The sequence below is a fragment of the Capricornis sumatraensis genome, chromosome 2 (genome assembly GCF_032405125.1).
Source record: "Capricornis sumatraensis isolate serow.1 chromosome 2, serow.2, whole genome shotgun sequence".
Classification (NCBI taxonomy): domain Eukaryota; kingdom Metazoa; phylum Chordata; class Mammalia; order Artiodactyla; family Bovidae; genus Capricornis; species Capricornis sumatraensis.
Genome location: NC_091070.1, coordinates 201,628,421 through 201,653,097, shown reverse-complemented (window position 1 = coordinate 201,653,097; position 24,677 = coordinate 201,628,421). Strand labels below are relative to the sequence as shown.

General features: G+C 39.7%; 1 protein-coding gene and 1 non-coding gene across 2 annotated transcripts in view; one reads left to right on the top strand and one right to left on the bottom strand.

Annotated features, from left to right (window-relative positions):
• ZSWIM5 (zinc finger SWIM-type containing 5) overlaps window positions 1–24,677 on the bottom strand; it is a 168,911-nt gene that overhangs the window by 47,741 nt on the left and 96,493 nt on the right. Inside the window, exons 2-3 of the mRNA XM_068966112.1 lie at window positions 6,590–6,946; window positions 894–1,042 (exon numbers count right to left, since the gene is read on the bottom strand). Of these exons, the coding sequence (XP_068822213.1) occupies window positions 894–1,042; window positions 6,590–6,946 (506 nt within the window). The remainder of the gene's footprint in view (window positions 1–893; window positions 1,043–6,589; window positions 6,947–24,677) is intronic.
• Window positions 9,389–9,495, top strand: LOC138074638 (U6 spliceosomal RNA). The gene has a single exon (XR_011144469.1). It is a non-coding gene; the product is annotated as a U6 spliceosomal RNA (small nuclear RNA).

Sequence of the window (24,677 nt, the reverse complement as noted above, 5' to 3'; positions counted from 1 at the left end):
CCATAAAAAGGAATGAAGTACTGACACATGCTACAACATGGATGTATGTTTTTAAATATTTTGAAATACTATGCCAGGAGAAAAAAGCCAGTCACAAAAGACTACATACTATAGGATTCCATTCCTAGGAAAGTCCAGAATGGGGAAATCTATAAAGACAGAAAGCACATTAGTGGTTGCTTAGGGCTCAGGGAAGAGGGGCATGGGGAACTGGGGAATGATAGGTAAAGGGAATAGGGTTTATTTTTAAGATAATGAAAATGTTCTAAAGTTGACTGCAGTGATAGCTGTATATATCTGTCAATATACTAAAAACCACTGAATTGTACAATTTTTTAAATGGGTGAATTTTATCATATGTGAATTATATTTCACCAAAGGTGTTAAGAAAGAAAAGAAAGAAAGCCTGCTGTGAGAGTCCCCAGTTCTAAATTACTAAGTTTCTGGGACTTCCCAGTGGCTAATACTCTGCACTCCCAATGCAAGGGGCCAGGGTTCAACCCTTGGTCAGAGAACTAGATCCCACATGCCACAACTAAGACCTGGCACAGCCAAATAAGTTAATATTTTAAAAACAACAAAATATTGTCTCTTAAGACCTCATTGAGCAGCCTTGGGTTCAAGGCGGGGGAGGTAGCTTCATTACTAATCCCCCCAGGAATGCAAACTCATTTAGAGAGTGTGGAGCAAGAGGAAGAGGACGACCAGGGTGAGGCAGTAGGGCTCCCTGGACGCAACCTGCTCTGTTCTGCTCTGCTCAGCTCCCCTCCCCCCAAGTAGTTTTCAAGCATTCAGTACAGGTAGGTCAAGTGAGCTAGCTACAATGCATGAAGCCAGAAGTGTGGTGAGCCCAGTTTACGTAAGGAAAAAAAAAAAAACTTTTCATCTCTTACCTTGGCAAACATTGAATTGAGTTGCTTTCCAGAGCCATAGTAACCACCCTGGGAGAGAAAGAGCTTCACTTGTTCTTTCACCTGTTCTTCATCCAAATGCCAACAGTTCTCATCATCAATGCTGGCCCCAGCCGTGGGGTCAGGAGCACCTGCGAGGAATAGGATGGTGAAATGAATCTCCTGAGTTCCTACACTCCACACTCAGCAGGACCAGCCCTATGTGAGTATATTCAGAAACAGATTGGCGCTCTGCCTTAATCCAGGCTTTGTCAATTGTGTGGTTCTCAAGAAACGTAAGAGAGTAGAGCTAGTCTCATGTTCACTGAAATTCTCGGTTGTATCCTCTCCCAAGGTCTACAAATATCATCCTGGGGTAAAAATGCACAAATATGAAAATAGTGATGTATTTTTTTCCCCTAGGAGAATGTAATTTTTCTATTTTGTTTTTCTTAGAAGTTTAAAATAAGCCTTAAAGCACACATATTATTTTAAAATTAAAACAATACTTTCTTAGAAAATAAAAATTTCTCTTTTTAAAATTCACAATAAAATTGTAGCTTCTCAAGTGGAGTCAACAATTCTAAATTTCTGGAAACTTGCTACCTAAAGTTACAGGCAGGGTTATATACAGGGTAATATTTTATAAATTTATACTCAGAATATCTTTCCTTCCTGGGCTCACCTCAAGGACATCACTTAAAACACAGTGTTAGTTATTTACACATCCCTCTCCCTTAGTAGCCTGTTAGCTCCTTGCTCACAGTTGAATTATCTATAACACAGTTCTGGTAATGTGACAGGCACCTAAAAAATATCTGTGGAATGAAAACTGAATCTTCTTCTCTCACTTTCTCAAAGACTGAGTGCTGTGATAGGTTTTTAGAACCCTGTCTCCAAGTGACAAAAGACTACAAGTCAATATAGTCTTATAGTATAAGTCAATACTCTATATGTGTGGTTGTGCAATTGGTTACAAATTCATGTCATGTTTCATCAGTCAATCTACCTTTCTTCTTGTCCTCCTATATGAAAGTCTCATTAAATTAATTCCAGGTCTGCAGAGAATAGTGCTCTTCTGCCATGCTTTTTCAGTGCATCTTATCGTCCAGGAAATCAGGAGGACTCATATTTAGTCTACAAATACTAATTAACATTAGAAGCAACCAGTTTATGGAATCTGCTATATGCTACTTTTCTTCAAATGTGTTATTCTCAACACAGTTTTGATCATATCCCTTCCCTGCTCAGAAGTCTTCAGTGATAAACTATTCTTTATAAATGAAGTCTAACCTTAGCTTAGCATTTAGGGCCCTCCCTGTTCAGGCCCTTTCACTTCTAGTCTTGTCTTTCCTATACTTATGTTATATTTCAACTAGAAACTTAGTGTACCCAGAAGTCAATGACATTTCCTGATGACTTTACTTATGCTTTTCCCTTTACTTCCCTTCCTTTCCCCACAACCTGTTCTTTGGCCAAAAAGCATTACTTCTCATTGTCAGTATTGCCTCAGCTCTATAGTCAGGGCTGCAATGAGAAAGAAAAACCATAAAATCAGTATACAGATAGGCTAACACTGCTGAAATTTACTGGGCAGGAGGGGCTCTCACTGAATTCACCATATACCCCATACACCTCACCTGTCAAAAGTATGCCCTTCATACTCATATGCATGAAAGTAATGTAGTAACTCTCTTCTTCGTACTTTATTATTACTTCTCTTAAAGACCTGTTGCATTTTGTTTTACATTAGAATTGAGCTTGTCTCATATACTCCCAACTACACTGAAGCTTTCAAAGAGTAGAGTTCAGTTCAGTTCAGTCGCTCAGTCGTGTCCGACTCTTTGCGACCCCATGAGTTGCAGCCCGCCAGGCCTCCCTGTCCTCACCATCTCCCGGAGTTCACTCAGACTCACATCCATCACGTCCGTGATGCCATCCAGCCATCTCATCCTCTTTCATCCCCTTCTCTTCCTGCCCCCAATCTCTCCCAGCATCAGACTCTTTTCCAATGAGTCAACTCTTCGCATGAGGTGACCAAAGTACTGGAGCTTCAGCTTTAGCATCATTCCTTCCAAAGAAATCCCAGGGTTGATCTCCTTCAGAATGCACTGGTTGGATCTCCCTGCAGTCCAAGGGACTCTCAAGAGTCTTCTCCAACACCACAGTTCCAAAGCATCAATTCTTCGGTGCTCAGCCTTCTTCACAGTCCAACTCTCACATCCATACATGACCACAGGAAAAACCATAGCCTTGACTAGACGGACCTTAGTCGGCAAAGTAATATCTCTGCTTTTGAATAAGCTATCTAGGTTGGTCATAACTTTCCTTCCAAGGAGTAAGCGTCTTTTAATTTCATGGCTGCAGTCACCATCTGCAGTGATTTTGGAGCCCCCAAAAATAAAGTCTGACACTGTTTCTACTGTTTCCCCGTCTATTTCCCATGAAGTGATGGGACCGGATGCCATGATCTTCGTTTCCTGAATGTTGAGCTTTAAGCCAACTTTTTTGCTCTCCTCTTTTACTTTCATCAAGAGGCTTTTTAGCTCCTCTTCACTTTCTGCCATAAGGGTGGTGTCATCTGCATATCTGAGGTTATTGATATTTCTCCCGGCAATCTTGATTCCAGCTTGTGTTTCTTCCAGTCCAGCGTTTCTCATGATATACTCTGCATATAAGTTAAATAAGCAGGGTGACAATATACAGCCTTGATGTACTCCTTTTCCTATTTGGAACCAGTCTGTTGCTCCATGTCCAATTCTAACTGTTGCTTCCTGACCTGCATACAGATTTCTCAAGAGGCAGAGTAGGGATTCATTTTTGTACCTCACAGTGCCTGGATCATTACAGCATTGAGTTAATATTTATAGAATGAACAAATGCATGTCCTATTGACCATCTAGATTTAACACCCAGGTGGGCAAATAATATATCCTATACTACTTCTGTAAACTGAAAGAGGCAAAGAAAAACAAATATACTTTTTCCATCCTTCAATATTTGTTAAAAACAGCCATTTATTGAGTGCTTCCTACATGACAGTGTCTATGTACTTTTTATACATATCCCTGCAGTGGCTATAGGACAGGACTGGAAAAGGTCAGTTTTCATTCCAATTCCAAAGAAGGGCAATGCCAAAGAATGTTCAAACTACACTGCACTCATTTCACTTGCATTCATTTCACATGCTAACAAGGTAATGCTCAAAATCCTTCAAGCTAGGCTCCAACAGCACGTGAACTAAGGACTTTCAGATGTACAAGCTGGATTTAGGAAAGGTAAAGGAAGCAGAGATCAAATTGCTAACATCCTTCTGATCATAGAAGGGCTTCCCAGGTGGCGCTAGTGGTAAAGAAACCGCCTGCTAATGCAGGAGATGTAAGAGATACTGGTTCGAGCCCAAGGTCGGGAAGATCCCCTGGAGAAGGAAATGGCAACCCACTCCAGTATTCATGCCTGGAGAATGCCATGGACAGAGGAACCTGGCAGGTTACAGTCCATGGAGTTGCAAAAAGTCAGACACGACTGAAGAGACTTGGCATAGTATACTGGATCATAGAAAAAGCAAGGGAATTCCACAAAAACATCTACTTCTGCTTCACTGATTATGCAAAAGCCTTTGACTGTGGGGATCAGAATAAACTGTGGGAAATTCTTTAAAAGATGGGAATATCAGACCACCTTACGTGTCTCCTGAGAAACCTGTAGCAACAGGTCAAGAAGCAACAGTTAGAATTGGACATGGAACAATGGACTGGTTCAAAATTGGGAAAGGAGTATATCAAGGCCGTACATTGTCACTCTGCTAATTTAACTCATATACAGAGTACCTCATGTGAAATGCTGGGCTGGATGAAGCACAAGCCAGAATCAAAACTGCCGGGAGAAATATCAATAACCTCAGATATGCAGATGACACCACCCTTATGGCAGAAAGTGAAGAGGAACTAGAGTTTTATAATTTTATTTTTATTTATTTATTTAATTTATTTCTGGCTGTGCTGGGTCTTCATTGCTGTACGGGCTTTTCTCTGGGTGCGGCAAGTGGGAACTACTCTATAGTTTAGGTGTGTGGACTTGTGGAGCAGGGGCTTTAGGGCACATGGGCTTCAGTAGTTGGCGGCTCCCTCTAGAGCACAGGCTCAACAGTTGTGGCACATGGGCTTAGTTGCTTCAGGCACGTGGGATCTTCCTGGATCAGGGATGGAACCCGTGTCTCTGGCATTGGCAGGCAGAATCTTTACCACTGAGGCATTGGCAGTGCCTCATTTACCACTGATTCTTTACCACTGAACCACCAGGGAAGCCCCTTTAGAAAGCTACTCTTTAACAGCATCTCTCAAATAGAGCTCAGTTACCACGTAATGGGCTTCCCAGGTGGCACTAGTGGTAAAGAACTCTCCTGCATGAAACATAAGAGATACAGGTTTGATCCCTGGGTTGGGAGGAGATCCCTGGAGGAGGGCATGGCAATCCACTCCAGTATTCTTACCTGGAGAATCCCACAGAGGAGCCTGGCAGACTATAGTTCATAGGGTTGCAGAGTCGGACATGCTGAAGTGACTTAGCATGCATGCATGCATCATGTAAACACAACTTTGAGGATAAAGCAACAGAAGATTATTTCTGCTAGTCAGCAAGAGTTCCTGGAAGTTTGTCTGACTATCTTTATTTCTGAGAAGTGGTGAGGTTGTATGTAGGACTTGATTAGTTCTCTTGGGCAACTGGGAAAGGCAGGCCTTTAGCACACAGACCATAGGATTATACAGCCCATTAACCTAGTCTCACTGCCTTATTCACACTAATACCAAAGTTATATTCTAAAAATAGGAAGGAAGTATAGAGAGGTATAAAAAACTCGAGTTCGGAGGTCAGGTGAGCCTAGGTTATAAATAATTTCCTCATTTATAAAATGGTTATAATATCTACCTCACAGGGTAGTTTTGAAAGCTAAATGAATTAACATATATAAACATACATAAAGTTCTCATGTATGATGCCTGGAACATAGTAGAACCTAACTAACAAAGTGAAAAATTGGCTCATATAGCTCCTCTTCTCAAAATTCTTCAACAGTTTCCTATGATTAAGTATCTACAACCTGGCTTCATAACAAAAGCAAGCATTCACTTCAGCCTTAGCTGTCTTTTCTACTAGACTGTAAGATATTTGAAGACAGGAACGTCTGTTTTATGCCCTCAACAATCAGCACTATCACATGCACAGAGCAGGTACTCAACATACATTTCTTGAATGAATAAGTGAACATCGTATCTCTCTCCTTCCATTATATAGCTCATAAACACAAGGCAAACAGACACGCTTTAGAATAACCATGGTGCTATGCAGGATCCTGAAATGTTAAGGAATTCTGATACCCATTTCATTTCACTGAATGACATTAATTATTTTATGTTTTCTTTCACTCCTGAATATTCCAGGCTCCTAGAGGCAAGGATTATATGGACACATGAAGTCCACAAACTGGTTTAATTTATAACTCTAACATCCTCTGTCATTTTCACCCAAACTTTATGAGGTGAACAACTGGATGGCTTTAAGAAACAGAGTTAATAAATAGTCTGGATAGAATAAACTGATTAAAGTTAAGTGATTACAATGGCAAAAGTATCCCAACCTCTAAACATGCAATAAAGCAACAAAATAGATTTTTTAGCAACAAAATATTGTACAATTACCATTTACTTGGTTGATTTCGGAGTTGGAGGACAGAATCTCATCTGCCAATTTCTGTGCAGTAGGAAGAACTTCAGTGTGGTGTGCTGTGATTAAATATTGAATAAACTTTTGTAGCTGGTCCCTATTCATCTGGAAAAGGGTTTCTGAGATAGGAAGACGCAATTTGACTTGATCTGGTCTACGGATCCTGTAGAGTGAGAGTGCTACCACATGAGCACAGTAGAATATGTCTTTATTCCCACAGCCACATGTCACTGAGGTGATTTTGCATCGATCAAAACTGATGGCAACTTTATAAGTCACTGCTGGTTCAGAAGTAGTGGCTGGTTCAGTTACTGTGCCACTGAGATGGAAGCCTAAGGAAACAAAGAAGACAGGTTTAGAGATTCTCTAGTAAGAAACTTGAAGATTTTCATTTTGCATTCCAGTTCATCAATTCAGAAACTATTTGCTGAGTATCTCCCACATACACAGCAGGCTCTGTCAAAGGTCAATGAAATCTAGGTATAGTTCTTAAGGAACATACAATCTAGAAAGAGTCCTTACCCTGAAGTCTATGGACCTCCAGAACTAATAAGAAAACTTTTGTTTGTATGTGTGTACATTCTTCTGGGGGAACATTTCATACCTTTTTTCATAATCTCAAAAAGGTTAATCAAGAATCTTGAATAACAGACTTCCCTGGTGGTCCAGTGGTTAGGAATCTGCCTGCCAATGCAGGGAACACAGGTTTGATCCCTGACCAGGAACTAAAATTTCACATGTGTGGGCAACTAACCTTGTGTGTCCCAACTACTGAGCTCGCACGCCCTAAAGCCCATGCTCTGCAAGAAGAGAAACCACCTCATCGAGAAGCCCATTGTAGTGGTTGAGGACTCAAGTGCTCTAACAATGAGTGAGCCTGAATGCACTACACACTTTCAAGGACTTCTTGTTTAGTTTTACAAGCATTGCATCCCTCCAACCCATCCCCAAGTCATAAAGCTAGCTCTGCCTTGAGAAAAAAGATTTGAACAAATTTCAGCTTACTGTTCTATGGCTGAGGCACCTTTCCTAGCTGGCCTCTACACTGTTTAGAAATTTTAGAATAAAATTGTACTGCAGCACTTTCTTCATTACATATCACAATGGCTCTAACATCTCAGCGTCCAGGAAAAAAGCTGAACTATAAACACCTGCTATGAGGTTAGCCCCTACAAGCATGTTATCCTATAAGTGTACCATGTTTTCCTTACCTTCAACATGCTCCAAGTGCCATTTAGGAATAAGACAAGATTCAAAAAGTGTGCTGAAATGGACTCATAGGCCCCTAACAACTGAGTTCTTTGTAAGCAGTCTTGCTTACATGTCATGCTTAAATGTGCAACAAGAGCTCTGAAAACATCAATATTAGCAAGAAAATGTTAAAAATTCAGGAATGGCTCATTAAAAGAGTTCTTATACCCCTGCCTTCTAAACTAAATAGTGGCCTAAGTGGAAATGGAAATGTAACTTAACATTGTGTTACAATGTTAATGTTACATTTGTAACACTTAACATTTCTTTACCAGTATCACAGCTGGGGAATCCAGGGCATGGGCTGGACCCGACCTTGGACTAAACAGAAAGTGCTAAGGATCAATCAGTTTTATAGCTATGGAAAATATAAATAAAGTTTCTTTCCCAAATAAGGAAATCCTATGTTCCTCATGGCTTAGCTCAAATATCACTTCCATACGAAACTCTATCTGGTGTCCCAGTTGCAAAACTGAATCTTATTAAATGAAGAAACTTTAACATTTGTGCCTGTAGAGCTTACAGTTTAGTTTACAAGAGGGCAATTTACCCAGAATTGACTAATAATTTCATCAGATAATAATTTCACAGATGAGGAATAGGCTCACAGAAGTTATGCAATTTGCCCCAATTTTATTGTATGATTACAGTCATGAAACAGAAATTAAAATGACTGCAAATTCACATTCTGAAACATTTTAGGCTTTAAAACCAATGAAAAATAAATTTGTAAAGAGTTTCCCTCAATTAATGTACTTCTTGAATATATCCAAATTGCTTCTTTTGCTTTAAAAAGAAAATAATTCTTCATCACTAACAGTTTTTGAGCACTTACCATGTGTTCTTTCATAAGCATTATATCATTTTATCCTCACCACAATGTTATATGTTTAGTACTATTACCCTCATTTTCTGTAGGTAAAGAAACAGGCTTAGAGAAATTGTTTAAGTTACCTAACTTTATACAGCCTGTAAGTGGCAGAGCTAGGATTTGAACCCAGGCAGTCTGGCTTCAGAGTCTGTGCTCCTAACAACCACATTTTATTTCTATTATAGTGTTCCCCAAACACTAATTTCATTTTCGTAGCTTAGGAGAATCAGAGTGATGCTGGGTACTGTTCCTTAATTTTTTTTACTAACTCAATTTTCATCCTTTGTTTGTATACAGTCAGCTAATATGATACTAAATTTGCAAACTGGTTAAAAAAAATGTCTCCTGACAAAATTCTCCAAGCCAGGTTTCAGCAGTATGTAAACTGTGAACTTCCAGATGTTCAAGCTGGTTTTAGAAAAGGCAGAGGAACCAGAGATCAAATTGCCAACTTCTGTTGGATCATCGAAAAAGCAAGAGAGTTCCAGAAAAACGTCTATTTCTGCTCTATTGACTATGACAAAGCCTTTGACTGTGTGGATCACAATAAACAGTGGAAAATTCTGAAAGAGATGGGAATACCAGACCACCTGACCTGCCTCTTGAGAAACCTATATGCAGGTTAGGAAGCAACAGTTAGAACTGGACATGGGTGCTCGCTTCAGCAGCACATATACTAAAATTGGAACGATACAGAGAAGATTAGCATGGCCCCTGTGCAAGGATGACACACAAATTCGTGAAGCGTTTTATATTTTTGATTAGCCTCCAATTAAAATAAATAAATTTAAATTAAAAAAAAAAAAGAACTGGACATGGAACAACAGACTGGTTCCAAATAGGAAAAGGAGTATGTCAAGGCTGTATATTGTCACTCTGCTTATTTAATTTCTATGCAGAGTACATCATAAGAAACCCTGGGCTGGAAGAAGCACAAGATGGAATCAAGATTGCCAGGAGAAATATCAATAACCTCAGATATGCAGATGACACCACCCTTATGGCAGAAAGTGAAGAGGAATTAAAAAGCCTCTTGATGAAAGTGAAAGAGGAGAGTGAAAAGTTGGCTTAAAGCTCAACATTCAGAAAATGAAGATCATAGCATCTGGTCCCGTCACTTCATGGGAAATAGATGGGGAAACAGTGTCAGACTTTATTTTTTAGGGCTACAAAGTCACTGCAGATGGTGATCGCAGCCATGAAATTAAAAGATGCTTACTCCTTGGAAGGAAAGTTATGACCAACCTAGATAGCTTATTCAAAAGCAGAGATATTACTTTGCCAACAAAGGTCCATCTAGTCAAGGCTATGGTTTTTCCAGTAGTCATGTATGGCTGTCAGAGTTGGACTATGAAGAAAGCTGAGCACCAAAGAATTGATGCTTTTGAACTGTGGTGTTGGAGAAGACTCTTGCGAGTCCCTTGGACTGCAAGGAGATCCAACAAACCCATTCTAAAGGAGATCAGTCCTGGGTGTTCATTGGAAGGACTCATGCTGAAGCTGAAACTCCAATACTTTGGCCAACTCATGCGAAGAGGTGACTCATTGGAAAAGACCCTGATACTGGGAGGGATTGGGGGCAGGAGGAAAAGAGGACGACCGAGGATGAGATGGCTGGATGGCATCACCGACTCGACAGACATGAGTTTAAGTGAACCCCGGGAGTTGGTGATGGACAGGGAGGCCTGGAGTGCTGTGATTCATGGGGTTGCAAAGAGTCGGACATGACTCAGTGACTGAACTGAACTGAATAGGGACAAATGGCAGAGAATATGTGAAATGTGGTCTCCCATCAGATTCAATCTGGTAATCCATGTGTAAGACAGCACATACCTTATCTAAGTGACTACAAGAAATTCAAAGAGCCAAAACATATAAATATGTTATTTTTTTCTCTTTCTAAAGGTATCTTGAGTAATTCATTCACTAAACTAATAACTATTTAAGATCTGCTATGTTGGATCCCAAGGATACATCTATAAAAAGACCAAACAACCCCTGAGTTTATAGTATCTATATAACTTTGGGGACCTGTTGCAAAAGCCAACTAATTGTAAGAGACCCTGATGCTGGGAAAGATTGAGGGCAGGAGGAAAAGGGGGAGACAGAGGATGAGATGGCTGGATGGCATCACCAACTCAACGGACATGAGTTTGAGCTAACTCCAGGAGATGGTGAAGGACAGGGAAGCCTGGCATGCTGCTGTCCATGGGGTTGCAAAGAGTCAGACATGACTTAGCAACTGAACAACAATAACATAGTCTAGCTGGGGAGACATATTTAACAACTTAAATACACAGGTAATTATTTAGTTCTAATTGTGAAGAAGTACAGAATGGTTGTTGTTCAGTTGCTAAGTTGTGTATATAATATGGGAGACGTGACCTGGTTTGGGGATGGGAGTGGTAAGGGATGGGTTTCTTGAGGAAATAACATTTTGAGAGGAAATAACACGCAGAATTTTGTAGAATAAATCAGAATTAATTAGGCAAAAGGATGGGGAATGGCAGAGCAATGGTAAAGATGACTCCAGGTAGAAAAAAAAAAAAGTGCATATGCAAAGGGCAAAGAAAGACTATGCAGAGGTGCAAAGGCCAAGAGGAACACAGAATGCGCAGAGAATGGAAAGAAGCCCAGCAACTGGAAAGCCAATAGGGACGGGGAACGGGGGTGGAAAGGGGAATACAATGAGGCTGGAGAAGCCGGCAGGAGCCAGGGCTCTGGGATGCATCCCAGCTCCTCCCGATGCTCCATACCCAAGAGGGTCACTAAATGTTGCAGATTCTGCCTCCTAAGTATCTCTCCATTCCAGCCGCTCTCTGTGGTGACCCAAGGAAGAAAGAGCAGGTAAAACCAAGGAGGGTCTTGGAATGCAGGAACGGAAAAACCAGATCCTCATCGTCCTTCCCTCCCCGATGTTGTAACTATTAACAGATTTCAGGTCCCCCTGAGCAGTATAACCTGTATTTGCCTTACTCTTCCCCCACCAAGTTTACATGCCTCATCCAATCAGCAAATGACCTGCAAGACCCTTATCCCACTCCTTGTACCCTGGGTATAAAAGTGGACTAAGGACCACTGTTCTGGAGAAGGAAATGGCAACCCACTCCAGTATTCCTGCCTGGAGAATCCTGTGGACAGAGGAGCCTGGTGCGCTGCTGTCCATGGGGTTACACAGAGTCAGACACAACTGAAGTAACTTAGCATGCATGCATGCACTGGAGAAGGAAATGGCAACCCACTAGAGTATTCTTGCTTGGAGAATCCCAGGGACAGAGGAGCCTGGTGGGCTGCCGTCTATGGGGTCGCACAGAGTTGGACATGACTGAAGCGACTTAGCAGCAGCAGCAAGGATCCCTGTTCAGCGTTGGTTCTCCCTGGAGCTGGCCCACTGTTCTAACAGTGTCTCCCATTTAATAAACTTTATTTCCATCTCATTCTGTTTCATGTCTGGAAATCTTTTTCCAATCCTTGCCTGGACCATGACACTCATCCTTTAACTCCCCTAACACTGCCTCAGACCAAGATCATAATAATCTCCTACTTGGATTAACTAATCTTCTTGCCTCCTAGTCTTATTTCCCTCTCATCTTCCATAACATAAACAGAATGATCTTCCTAAATCATGGCATTCCTACTAAACTATGACCTATTCATTTCATAGTCTTGGTATCTAACACAGAATCTGGCATAGAAAAAAAATTATAAAAATGTTTGCTTAAAATCTTTTAAATGATTCCTAACTGATAGTAGGATAAAGTTCAAATTTATGATGCAGTCTCTTTTTTAAATCTCTTCAGACTTGCTTCCTGCCGCTTATCAGTGCACTCAGTTCAGTTCAGTTCAGTCCCTCAGTCGTGTCTCTTTGCGAACTCATAAATTGCAGCATGCCAGGCCTCCCTGTCCATCACCAACTCCCAGAGTTCACTCAAACTCACGTCCATTGAGTTGGTGAGGCCATCCAGCCATCTCATCCTCTGTCGTCCCCTTCTCCTCCTGCCCCGAATCCCTCCCAGCATCAGGGTCTATTCCAGCGAGTCAACTCTTTGCATGAGGTGGCCAAAGTACTGGAGTTTCAGCACTAAACTACTTGCAGATTCTTGACTATGCAATGTTTTCTTAGCTTCTATGTCCCCATACCAGGTGTGTTTCTCACCTCCTTATCTTAATTCTCAACTCAAATGATACCTACTCTGGGGAATCTTCCCTGACATCCTTAAAGAATTAAATGCTTCTCCTCCTTTTTTTTTGATGGTGCAACATGCGCGATCTTTCCCAGTCAGGGATTGAACCCCTGCCCCTGCATTGGGAGTGTGGAGTCTTAACCACTGGACCTCCAGGGAAGTCCTAAATGCTTCCCGAGCTCTCGTTTTTTTTTATCATCCATATCTCTTTTACAGCACTTGATATCAGTGTAATTAATAGTTTTTATATTTGCCTTTTCCCTTTAGATTGTGAACTCCTTGAAAACAGGGATTATCTTTTTCATCCTATGTTTTCATCTCAGGCACATTTTGAGTTTCATAAGTATTTGTTTATGGATGAATGAATAAATGAACACTAAACTGAATCTTTAATTTATACACCCACATTCATGATTCACAGAGAATTAAGCATGCTTATAAAATTCCTGATTTTATAATAAAATAAAATTAGCTAATAAGTAAACAGTTTTACTGGGACGGTGAACAAAATAACAATAATTTGAATATAAGCTAATAATAGTGAAACATTGATATTATTTTCCATAATTCATATTTATGCCTCATATGGACACTTGTTATGCTTCTGCCAATCTTCAACCCATTTTCTAAAATATAAAATATGAAGTTTCATTAGCTAACAATCATTGGATACTCACTATGTGTGAGAGTATTCTAAGTACTTTCCATGTATTATCTAACTAAATCCTCACAACAGCTCTACAAGATAGGTTTGTGTATTAGTCCCCTTTCTCAGATGATGAAACTGAGGCTCAGACAATAAAGGAAACTATCTAACATCACACAGCCTGTGAGAGGCTGAAGTGGGCTTTGCACCAGGTAGTCTGGTTCCAGAGCCTGTACTCTTAACTACTACAATAAGTCGTACTGAATACGACTATGCAGTTAAAATTATGCATACAGAATTTTATAAAAGTAATTAGCAAGCACAGTGCTATACAAAGATGCACTAACGACAAGTCAGTAAACTCTAATGTTTGCCTGATTTCCCCGGCAATTGTTAAAGGCAACTGAAACTGACAAGTGCTTGTGATACTCTCACAGTTGGAAGGAAGACGAGCTCATGAACTCATCTGTACAAGACAATGTCTCAACACAGGGAGTGAATCATCTGAAAGTTCTAAAGGAAAGCACTTCTCAGTATAGCCCTCTGACACCATTCAAAGTCTTTTGTGTTTCTGAGTGCAAAAACGCCTCTAGTAAAGCATGGGCAATTAAAACCACTTTGCTCATTGCTCTTTTGATTCACCAGACCCTTGAGCAGGTGCTAATGCATGAAAATGAATGTAGTTTCAGCCAATGGCAGGGAAAAGGAGAGCAGTGGTTCACAAAAAGAATAATTTTTCTTACAGTCAGTTTAGCTACACACACACACACACACACACACACACACACACACATAAACTAGGTAACTTCTTTGCACCAGAACACTTTTCTCTTGAACAAATTTGGTTTTGATGAAACTATATAGTATAAATTAGATCTTCTCAATTCCTGTTTCCTGGAAGGCTATAGCAGTACACTAGAAGCCGAGTGTACTTTCCTTTCCTTTCCTTTCCGAGTGTACTTTTTCCTTTCTGTCACTTGGCAAAATGGTAGTCACACAAAGGCTTAAAACTGTGAAAGTGACAAGCTCAAAATAACTAATTGCCCTTCTAGAAAACCTTACTCAAAAGCTGGATAACTACTGCTTAACAAGAGTACTGGAATGGCTCTATGGACTCATTCTATTATACACTGAGCTGAGGAATCAAGGTGCTTGGGTTCTAATTACAATGCCCCTCAATTTCTCTTTGCCTCAGTTTCTTAATTATGCAAACAGACATAATACTTATATGCCTATCAGATTCATAAAAATGTAATTAGTAAAGAACACATTTCCCAGAGATATCAGTCAATAGCAATCCCAACCAGCCTATATAAGTTTATAAGAAGCAGATGGCACCCACATACTGGATGAGGGTGCGAGAGATGGCAAAGTGAGGAGCAGTATTGTTATTTGGGAATGTAAATGATGCTGCCCCATTACCCTGAGAGCTATTTGGTTTGTTTGTATTAGAGAGGTCACCCTAAGCTTCTCAGAGCAGCTGAGTAAGCTGGAGGGCCCTTCTTGTGGCCATCTGCTCCCCTCCCAGACTCCTCTGGCAAATCAAGAGGGTTTCCTTGTATTAATCTCTGAAGGGCAGCCACAGGCCCTTCTCAGCACCAGCTTCAGCAGGCAATGGTCTCCGCTCTCCATCTGTGCCAGCAATACAGTTACAGAAAAATGAGACTTCCCAAGCCCAGGCATTCACTTAGAGATACCCTTGCATTACCTAGTTTACCAGTACTCTTTCTTCTACTTGGGTCTCTATTAAGGGGATTATGTGTGTATTTTAAAAGATTGAATTATCTTTGTTATTTTAGAAACATTTTATGTAGAAGAAAATAAAATGAGAAGGATTTGTCTGGAAAATTCATTTAAACATCTAATATGCATAAAGCATAATCATTTAAAAATGATAAATTCATTTCCCCCACCCCAGCCCCTCTGTGGAGCAGAAGACTTATGGAATAAGCTGCCTGTATACTGATGGACAACCAGTCTACTCAGAACTGCAGATCAGATGCCTGCTTCTCACTTCACAGATTTGAACACAAGTTGGAAAAAAATATCACATCCCTAAGCAGTTCTCTGCAAAAACAATGTGCATAAAAAGGTATTCAGTTCAGTCCAGTCGTTCAGCCATGTCCGACTCTTTGCAACCCCATGAATGGCAGCACGCCAGGCCTCCCTGTCAATCACCAACTCCCGGAGTTCACCCAAACTCATGTGTATCGAGTCGGTGATGCCCTCTAGCCATCTCATCCTCTGTCGCCCCCTTCTCCTCCTGCCCCCAATACCTCCCAACATCAGAGTCTTTTCCAATGAGTCAACTCTTCACATGAGGTGGCCAAAGTATTGGAGTTTCAGCTTCAGCATCAGTGCTTCCAATGAACACCCAGGACTGATCTCCTTTAGGATGGACTGGTTGGATCTCCTTGCAGTTCAAGGGACTCTCAAGAGTCTTCTCCAACACCACAGTTCAAAAGCATCAATTCTTTGGCACTCAGCTTTCTTCACAGTCCAACTCTCACAGCCATACATGACCACTGGAAAAACCATAGCCTTGACTAGATGGACCTTTGTTGGCAAAGTAATGTCTCTGCTTTTTAATATGTTATCTAGGTTGGTCATACCTTTCCTTCCAAGGAGTAAGCGTCTTTTAATTTCATGGCTGCAATCACCATCTGCAGTGATTTTGGAGCCCAAAAAAATAAAGTCTGACATTTTCCCCACTGTTTCCCCATCTATTTCCCATAAAGTGATGGGACCAGATGCCATGATCTTAGTTTTCTGAATGTTGAGCTTTAAGCCAATTTTTTCACTCTCCTCTTTCACTTTCATCAAGAGGCTTTTTAGCTCTTCTTCACTTTCTGCCATAAGGGTTGTGTCAGCTGCATATCTGAGGTTATTGATATTTCTCCCGGCAATCTTGATTCCAGCTCGTGCTTCTTCCAGCCCAGCGTTTCTCATGATGTACTCTGCATAGAAGTTAAATAAGCAGGGTGACACTATTCAGCCTTGACATACTCCTTTTCCTATTTGGAACCAGTCTATTGTTCCACGTCCAGTTCTAACTGTTGTTTCCTGACCTGCCTATAGGTTTCTGAAGAGGCAGGTCAGGTGGTCTGGTATTTCCATCTCTTTCAGAATTTTCCACAGTGTATTGTGATCCACACAGTCAAAGGCTTTGGCATAGTCAATAAAGCAGAAATAGATGTTTTTCTGGAACTCTCTTGCTTTTTCCATGATCCAGTAGATGTTGGCAATTTGATCTCTGGTTCCTCTGCCATTTCTAAAACCAGCTTGAACATCAGGAATTTCACTGGTCACATATTGCTGAAGCCTGGCTTGGAGAATTTTGAGCATTACTTTACTAGCATGTGAGATGAGTGCAATTGTGCGGTAGTTTGAGCATTCTTTGGCATTGCCTTTCTTTGGGATTGGAATGAAAACTGACCTTTTCCAGTCCTGTGGCCACTGCTGAGTTTTCCAAGGTATACATGTTGCCAAAAAGGAGGTTATAGGCTAATAACTACTGCCTGGGTTATTCATTTGAACAGAGAAAAGGACAATATATAATTATAAAATGATTTCCAGAAATTACTCTACTCCATTTAGTAGTCTACATCAATGGGGAAAAACAGAAAACTAAACAAGAGTTGCTTTTCAATGGGAAAAGGAAAAGGATACCCACAGCCATTTCTGATCATTGAGTGATAAGATGTTTATTTCTGAAAAGTCTTCAAAATAGTATTCAGATTTATATTAAAGCATTAAAATTACCCATATATCTTTTTCCAAGAGGAAAAGCTTCTGGCTTCCTCTTTGAGATTGTATGGCCTTAATCAAGACACCAGAATACACTGAAATTCTACTAAAATGAGTTAATATGTAGCATTTATAACAGTGTCTGGTGGTGTAGCGGTTTAGTTACTAAGTTGTGTCCAACTCTTTTGCGACCCCATGGACTATAGCCCACCAGGCCTCTCTGTACATGAGATTTCTAGTATTCTTGCCTGGAAAATTCCATAGACAGAGGAGCCTGGTGGGCTACAGTCCATAGGGTCTCAAAGAGTCAGACATGACTGAATGACTGAGCAAACATACTGTAATACTACAAAAATATTATTATGTTAGTATTCCAACTAAACTGCAGTTAACTCCTTTATTACAATATCTAAAGGCCCCCTCATTTTGAGCTGAGCGCTAACCTCAAATGGTTTAAAGAAAAATGTCTATGCATAAGTATCATATGTGTATGTTAATTGCTCAGTCATGTCCAACTCTTTGTAACCCAATGGATTGTAGCTCACCAAGCTTTTTTTGTCCATGGAATTCTCCAGGTAAGAATACTGGAATGGGTTGCCATTCCTTTCTCCAGGGGACCTTCCTGAACCAGGGATTGAACCTGGATCTCCCGCATTGCAGGTGGATTCTTTACCGTCTGACTCACCAGAGAAGCCCATATTCAAATTCTAGCAGCAATCAAAAGGCTAATTTTCAGGAGATCTTAATCCTCATTTTTTTCTAAACTCCATGACATTTTATTTCCATCATGGCCTTTTTAATATGGAGATGAATGCATATCTCTCATAACATTCTTTATTTAAAGGTTTCATATGCTAGTAAGAACACCATTCCTAACATTTACAGCATTCTGGTCAAGGCCTCACATTACCCTCTAGCTTTATTCTTTTGTTCCATCTTGCAGCTTGACCTGTGTAGGGCAGCAAGAATGTCAAAACAAATTCAATTAGGACAATGCTTTTCATTTTGTTTAGAAACTGAGCAAACCATTTTTCCACATTCTACAGTAATCTGATTCCATACAAACACCAATCAAATAGAAGGCATTCTCATTAAGCCTTCATTCAGGGTTCTAAATGCATTTACATCATCCATTGGATCCAAGAGCCATTCTTCACTGGAAAAATCTCTAATGTCAGCAACTCTTCTGAATGAAAATTACATTCTTACTGTACAATCCCATAAATTGGCCAGCTTTCCCTTGCGCCCACTATTCTTATATGGCTTTTAACTCCTTTGGTGCTTCATCCCCAAAGGCAGGGAACAAAACTGCAAGACAGAATGTTCCTCCTCATGTATACTTCTTTAGAAAGATTCCCAGGATCACCTTTGGAATATCTAAATTGTGAATTGTGCTTTTATGGGTTCTCATGCTCTGTGTAACATAATTTATTTTTTAATAAATTTGAGTTTAAATTTGTTTATAAAACAGTCATGATCTAAGCTAAAGTTCAATTTATTCAGGCCTTGCCTCAGAATCATAGCACACCAGAACTCAGAAGGTATAGACATCAAGGACAAGAAAAGCTGCCTCTGTGAGTCAGCAAACTTGCTTACTGAGGAGCCTGTAGGAGAAACAAACAAGCCAGGTAAGTTTTCTCCTGTATAAGCCAGGTTAAGATTAAAGAGTTCATCTGTGGTTCATGTAGGGACTCTCAAGACCAAGAATACAGTGAAGAAGAAGGCTACAGAATGTTTTTGTAGGCATAGAAGGGAAGATTCCTGGAAGGTGAATGGAGATACCCTTACCTGAGCGGTAGCTGAAAGATGAAAATCTAGAAGGTCCACAAAGATAAGAGCCAAAGAAATTTCTTTGGCTCAAAGGTCTAAGTAAGACCACACATGGAATCCCAATATGCAAAATGTTTTGCCAGGTAAAATATTTGACTTTTTTCTCATGCAAAATTGAAGGGAAAAAGGAAAATAATCACTATTATCTAGGGAAATAGCATTAAAACTTAATGATCATCTGAGACAATGAATGTTGAAAAAGATGAATCTCAGATCATCAGGGTTATTACCATATTTTTAATGGCCACCATAGTGAGCTATTTTTCTTATTTTTCATACTCTAATGAAGGAAAAAAAGATTTTCAAGCTCAGGATAAATATAATATTCCAACAGCAATTCTAAGAGATAGAATAACTCATTGATTCATTCATCAAACTTTATTTAAGCTCTTAAAATGTGCTAGGTACTAGGCTGGGTACCAAAGATACTAAGATGAGAAGAAACAGTTTCTAGTGGGAGAGCAGACAAGTAAACATTTATAACTGAGAAAGTAAATATTATGAAAAAAATTGGCAAATGCTATTACAGAAAACAGAGCAGGAATAACTAGTCCAGGCTGAGGGGCTGAAGTTCAGAGAAGACTTTCAGGCAGTAGTGATATTTGAGTTAAATCTTGAAAGTGAAAAGGAGGCAGACAGGTAGCTAAGATCTATATTACCTGAGAACCAATATGAAAAGCGCCACAGAGTAAGATGGAAACGCGAGGGTGAAACAACCATCTAGACCGACGAGAGGGCCAGAAGTAGGGAAAGGAGGTAGAATGGCATATGCAAAAACAAACCAGCCTTGTGGGAAGGCCTGGCAGCAAGAAGTATCGTATAAATGAGATGCAGTATAGTATAGTGATTATGTTAGTTTCTTATTGTGGCTGTAACAAATTACCAAAAACTTGGTGGCTTAAAACAACACAGATTTATTATCTTACAGTTCTGGAAAACAGAAGTCCAAAACGGGCCTCACTAGGTTAAAATCAATTTCTACCGGACTTCCCTTGCAGTCCAGTGGTTAAGAATCAGGCACTTCCACTGCAGGGAAGGTGAGTTTGATCCCTGGTTGGGGAACTAAGATCCCACATGCCACTCGGCACAGCCAAAAAAAGTGTCTGCAAGGCTACATCCCTTCTGGAGGCTATAGGAAAAAAATCTATTTTCTTGCCTTTTCCAGCTTTTCCTTGGCTGGTGGCCCCTTCCTCCAAATTCAGCCTTAGTAAGGGCTGCATCTCCACTGTATCAATCTGACACTGAATCTCCTGCCTCCCTCTTTCTCTTATAAGGACTACTGTGGCTGCACAAAGAGTCAGACACAACTGAGCAACTGAACTGAACTGAACTGAACTGTGGCTGCACTGGGACTACCTGGATAAACCAAGATAACCTCCTCAACTCAAGGCCAGCTGATTAGTAAATTTAATCCTCTCTATAATCTTAATTCCTCCTTATCTCATAATATAACGTAGTCATAGATTCCAGATGACTGAGATGTAGACATCTTTGGAAAGCTACTATTCTGCCTAACACAATGATTAAGAGTGTACATGCTGGAGTCATACTGCCTGGGTTCCTGTTCTAACATCTTTTAATAGTTGTGTGACCTTGAGTAAATTACCTCTCTGCACTTCAGTTTCCTCATCTGTAAAAAGGGATAATAATACTATTTTGTTGTAGTGAGATATTTATGTTTTCTCAGTCGTTTCAGTCATGTCTGACTCTTTTCAACCCCATGGACTGTACACCACCAGGCTTCTCTTTCCATGCGATTTTCCCAGCAAGAATACTTGAGTGGGTTGCCATGCCCTCTTCCAGAGGATCTTCCTGACCCGGGGATCAAACCATGGATTTTTTACTGCTAAGCCACCAAAGAAGCCTGCAGTGAGGTATAAATGGATTAATATGTATGTGGTTAAAGGGTTAACAAAAGTAACTTTCTTCATGAGACTTTGACCTTTGATTAAAATTTTAACTATGTTCCCCTGAAAACCTGATAAAAGTAGAATATCAACTATGTTCCTAAGCAACATTATGGCTAAAAATGACACCTGATTGGTTAGAACTGGAAGAATTATAAATACCTAATTAATGCCAAATCTTTGGGCTCCCTTGAGCGGTGACTTTTTTAACTTGGCACAGCCCTTGTGGGAACCCTGGTTACTATGCCTATGGAAATTCTATAAGAGATACTGACTCTTTTGGGACATAAGCCTTTTAAGTCAGGGCACCTACTAGACCAGTTCAATGTGGATCTCATTTCTTTATATTTGAGCATCACTTAGAAGAATGAGGGTAAAAAATAGCTTCTGAACAGCTATAAAATGCTACAAACTAATGGAAGAAGAATGCCTGATGTTGTCTTGCTGGCAAGCTTTGGATCCTATCCTATATACTTTGTTTCCTTTTAAGTGTGCTAAAATACACATACCATTTCATAGTAGCCATTTTTATGTGTGCATTTCAGTGGTATTAAATACATTTCACATTGTTGCACAGACATTACCACCATTTATCCTCATAACTCACTACATCTTGTAAAATAACTCTCCATTCTTCTCTCCTCCAAGCCCCTGGCAACTGCCATGCTGCTTTGTGTCTCTATGATTATAACTACTCTAAGTGCCCCATGTAAGTGGAATCAAACAGTATTTGTCTTTTGGGAACTGGCTTATTTCATTTAGCATAATGTCCTCAAGGTTCATTCATACTATAGCATACTGGCTTCCAGGTGACGCTAGTGGTAAAGAACCCGCCTGCCAATGCAGGAGACATAAGATGGGTTTGATCAAATGTGGGTTTGATCCCTGGGTCAAGAAGATCCCCTGGAGGAGGGCATGGCAACCCACTCCAGTATTCTTGCCTGGAGAATCCCATGGACAGAGGAGCCTGCAGACTACAGTCCACAGAGTCTCAAAGAGTTGGACACGACTGAAGAGATTTAGCACACGTGCAATGTCCTCAAGATTAATTCATATTATAGCATACTGTAGAATTATCTTCCTTTTTAAGTATGAATAGCATTCTATTTTCTGTATTACCACATTTTGTTTATCCACTTATCCATCATTTTTCCTTTTTTTGGCCAAGTCACACAGCATACAGGATCTTAGTTACCCAACCAGGGGTCAAACCTGTGCTCCTTGCAGTGGAAGCACAGTCTTAACCACAGGACTGCTAGGGAAGTCCCTCTTTTGCATTTTAGCTATAGCAAATGATGCTGCTATGAATAAGGGTAAACAATATTTCTTTGAGACCCTACTTTCAATTCTTTGGGGTATATGTCACCCAGAAATGGAACTGCTCAGCCATATGGTAATTCAATTTTTAATAATTTAAAGGAACCTCCATACTGTTTTCCATAGCAGCTGTACCATTTTGCATTCCTACCAGAAGTATATAAGTGTCCCAATTTCTTGGCTGACATTTTGTGATGTCAGTCTTTTTAATTTTAGCCATTCTAGTGAGTGCATTGTGGTATCTCATTATGGGTTTCATTTACATTTCTCTAATAAGTAATGATGTTGAGCACTTTTTCATGTGTTCATTAATCATATCTATATCTTCCTTTGTGAAGTAGCTGTTCAAATCTTTTGACCATCTAAAAAAGTTAGGTTGTGAGGCTTTTTTAAAAAGTGTGTTTTAGGAGTCCTTTGTATATTTGGCTGACATTTTGTGATGTCAGTCAAGAAGTGAACAATTAGAACTTTGATATAAATGCTAGTGGGAATAACTATAAACAAACTGATGAATTTCAAAATGATATAATCAATTATATCTCTGTATATTTTGACCCAATAATTCCACTCCTAGGACCTGGATATGGGTCCTTTAGCAGATATGTTTGTTAGATATTTTCTACTTGTCTGTGTCTTGCCTGTTCATTTTCTTAGTGCCTTTTACAGAGCAGAAAACTTGACAAAGTCTGATTAATCAGTGTTTTTGTAATTATTGCTGTCTCAATAATGTTTTTATAGTTTTCCTAACAGCCTCATCTATATCATCAGTCAGATTTATTTCTAAATATTTGAAATTTTATGCTGTTGTACATTGTATTTTACCATTGCATTTTCTAACTGCTGGTCTATCAAATTATAACTGATTATTGTGTATTAAACTGCTATCCAGTAACCTTGCTAAATTCACTAATTTGAATAATATATCTACAGATTCTTTTGGATTTTCTACCTCCACATTCATATCCTCTACAAATAATGGGAGCTTTTTGTTTTTGTTTCTAATCATTATACCTTTTCTTTTCTCTTCCTTTCTATACTGGTTTGCACCTCCAGCACAAAGTCAAATAAAAATGGTGATAAGTAGCATTCCTTTCTTGTTCAGTTATCTTGGAAAAATAACTATCACCACCAACAACAAACTGTCAGCATTTAGTTTGATATTTAATGTAAGTTTTTATTGATAACCTTTATCAGATTAAGGAAGTTTCCATGTCTTCCTATTTGCTAACAGTTTTTATCATGATATCAGATTGAATTTTATCATTAGTTATTCTAAACCAAGAGGTTTTATCTGGACAGTTGGTTTTCTCTGTTGCAGAAATTATGTAACTAATTTTTAAGTTGTCCACATAAAATCTTTATTTAAACTATCCCTCCAGGTGTTGATATATGTAGATAACCTAAAGTGAGCTGAAGATACCTAGAGTGACTTCTGTGGTTGAGGTTTCAGTGTCTGGGGCTTTGCTCTGTCTAGGATGTTGCTCCAACACAGCTTATTTTTAACCAGATGTAATGTGTACTCCATGTTACACTTTATTTATACATTATTGTAATCCAGTAAAGTAAATAGATTAGTATCATTTAAAAGGACAGTATGATGGGAGGAGTAACTCTCTGATTAAGGCTTGCCTGAGATAACCCTCTTCCAACAACACAAGAGAAGACTCTACACATGGACATCACCAGATGGTCAACACTGAAATCAGATTGATTATATTCTATGCAGCCAAAGATGGAGAAGCTCTATACAGTCAACAAAAACAAGACCACGAGCTGACTGTGGCTCAGATCATGAACTCCTTATTGCCAAATTCAGACTTAAATGGAAGAAAGTGGAGAAAACCACTAGACCATTCAGGTACGACCTAAATCAAATCCCTTATGATTATACAGTATGAAATAGATTTAAGGGCCTAGATCTGATAGATACAGTGCTTGATGAACTATGGACTGAGATTTGTGACATTGTACAGGAGACAGGAAACAAGACCATCTTCATGGAAAAGAAATGCAAAAAAGCAAAATGGCTGTCTGAGGAGGCCTCACAAATAGAAGAGAAGCAAAAAGCAAAGGAGGAAAGGAAAGATATAAGCATCTGAATGCAGAGTTCCAAAGAATAGCACGGAGAGATAAGAAAGACTTCCTCAGCAATCAATGCAAAGAAATAGAGGAAAACAACTGAATGGGAAAGACTAGAGATCTCTTCAAGAAAATTAGAGATACCAAGGGAACATTTCATGCAAAGATGGGCTCGATAAAGGACAGAAATGGTCTGGACCTAACAGAAGCAGAAGATATTAAGAAGAGGTG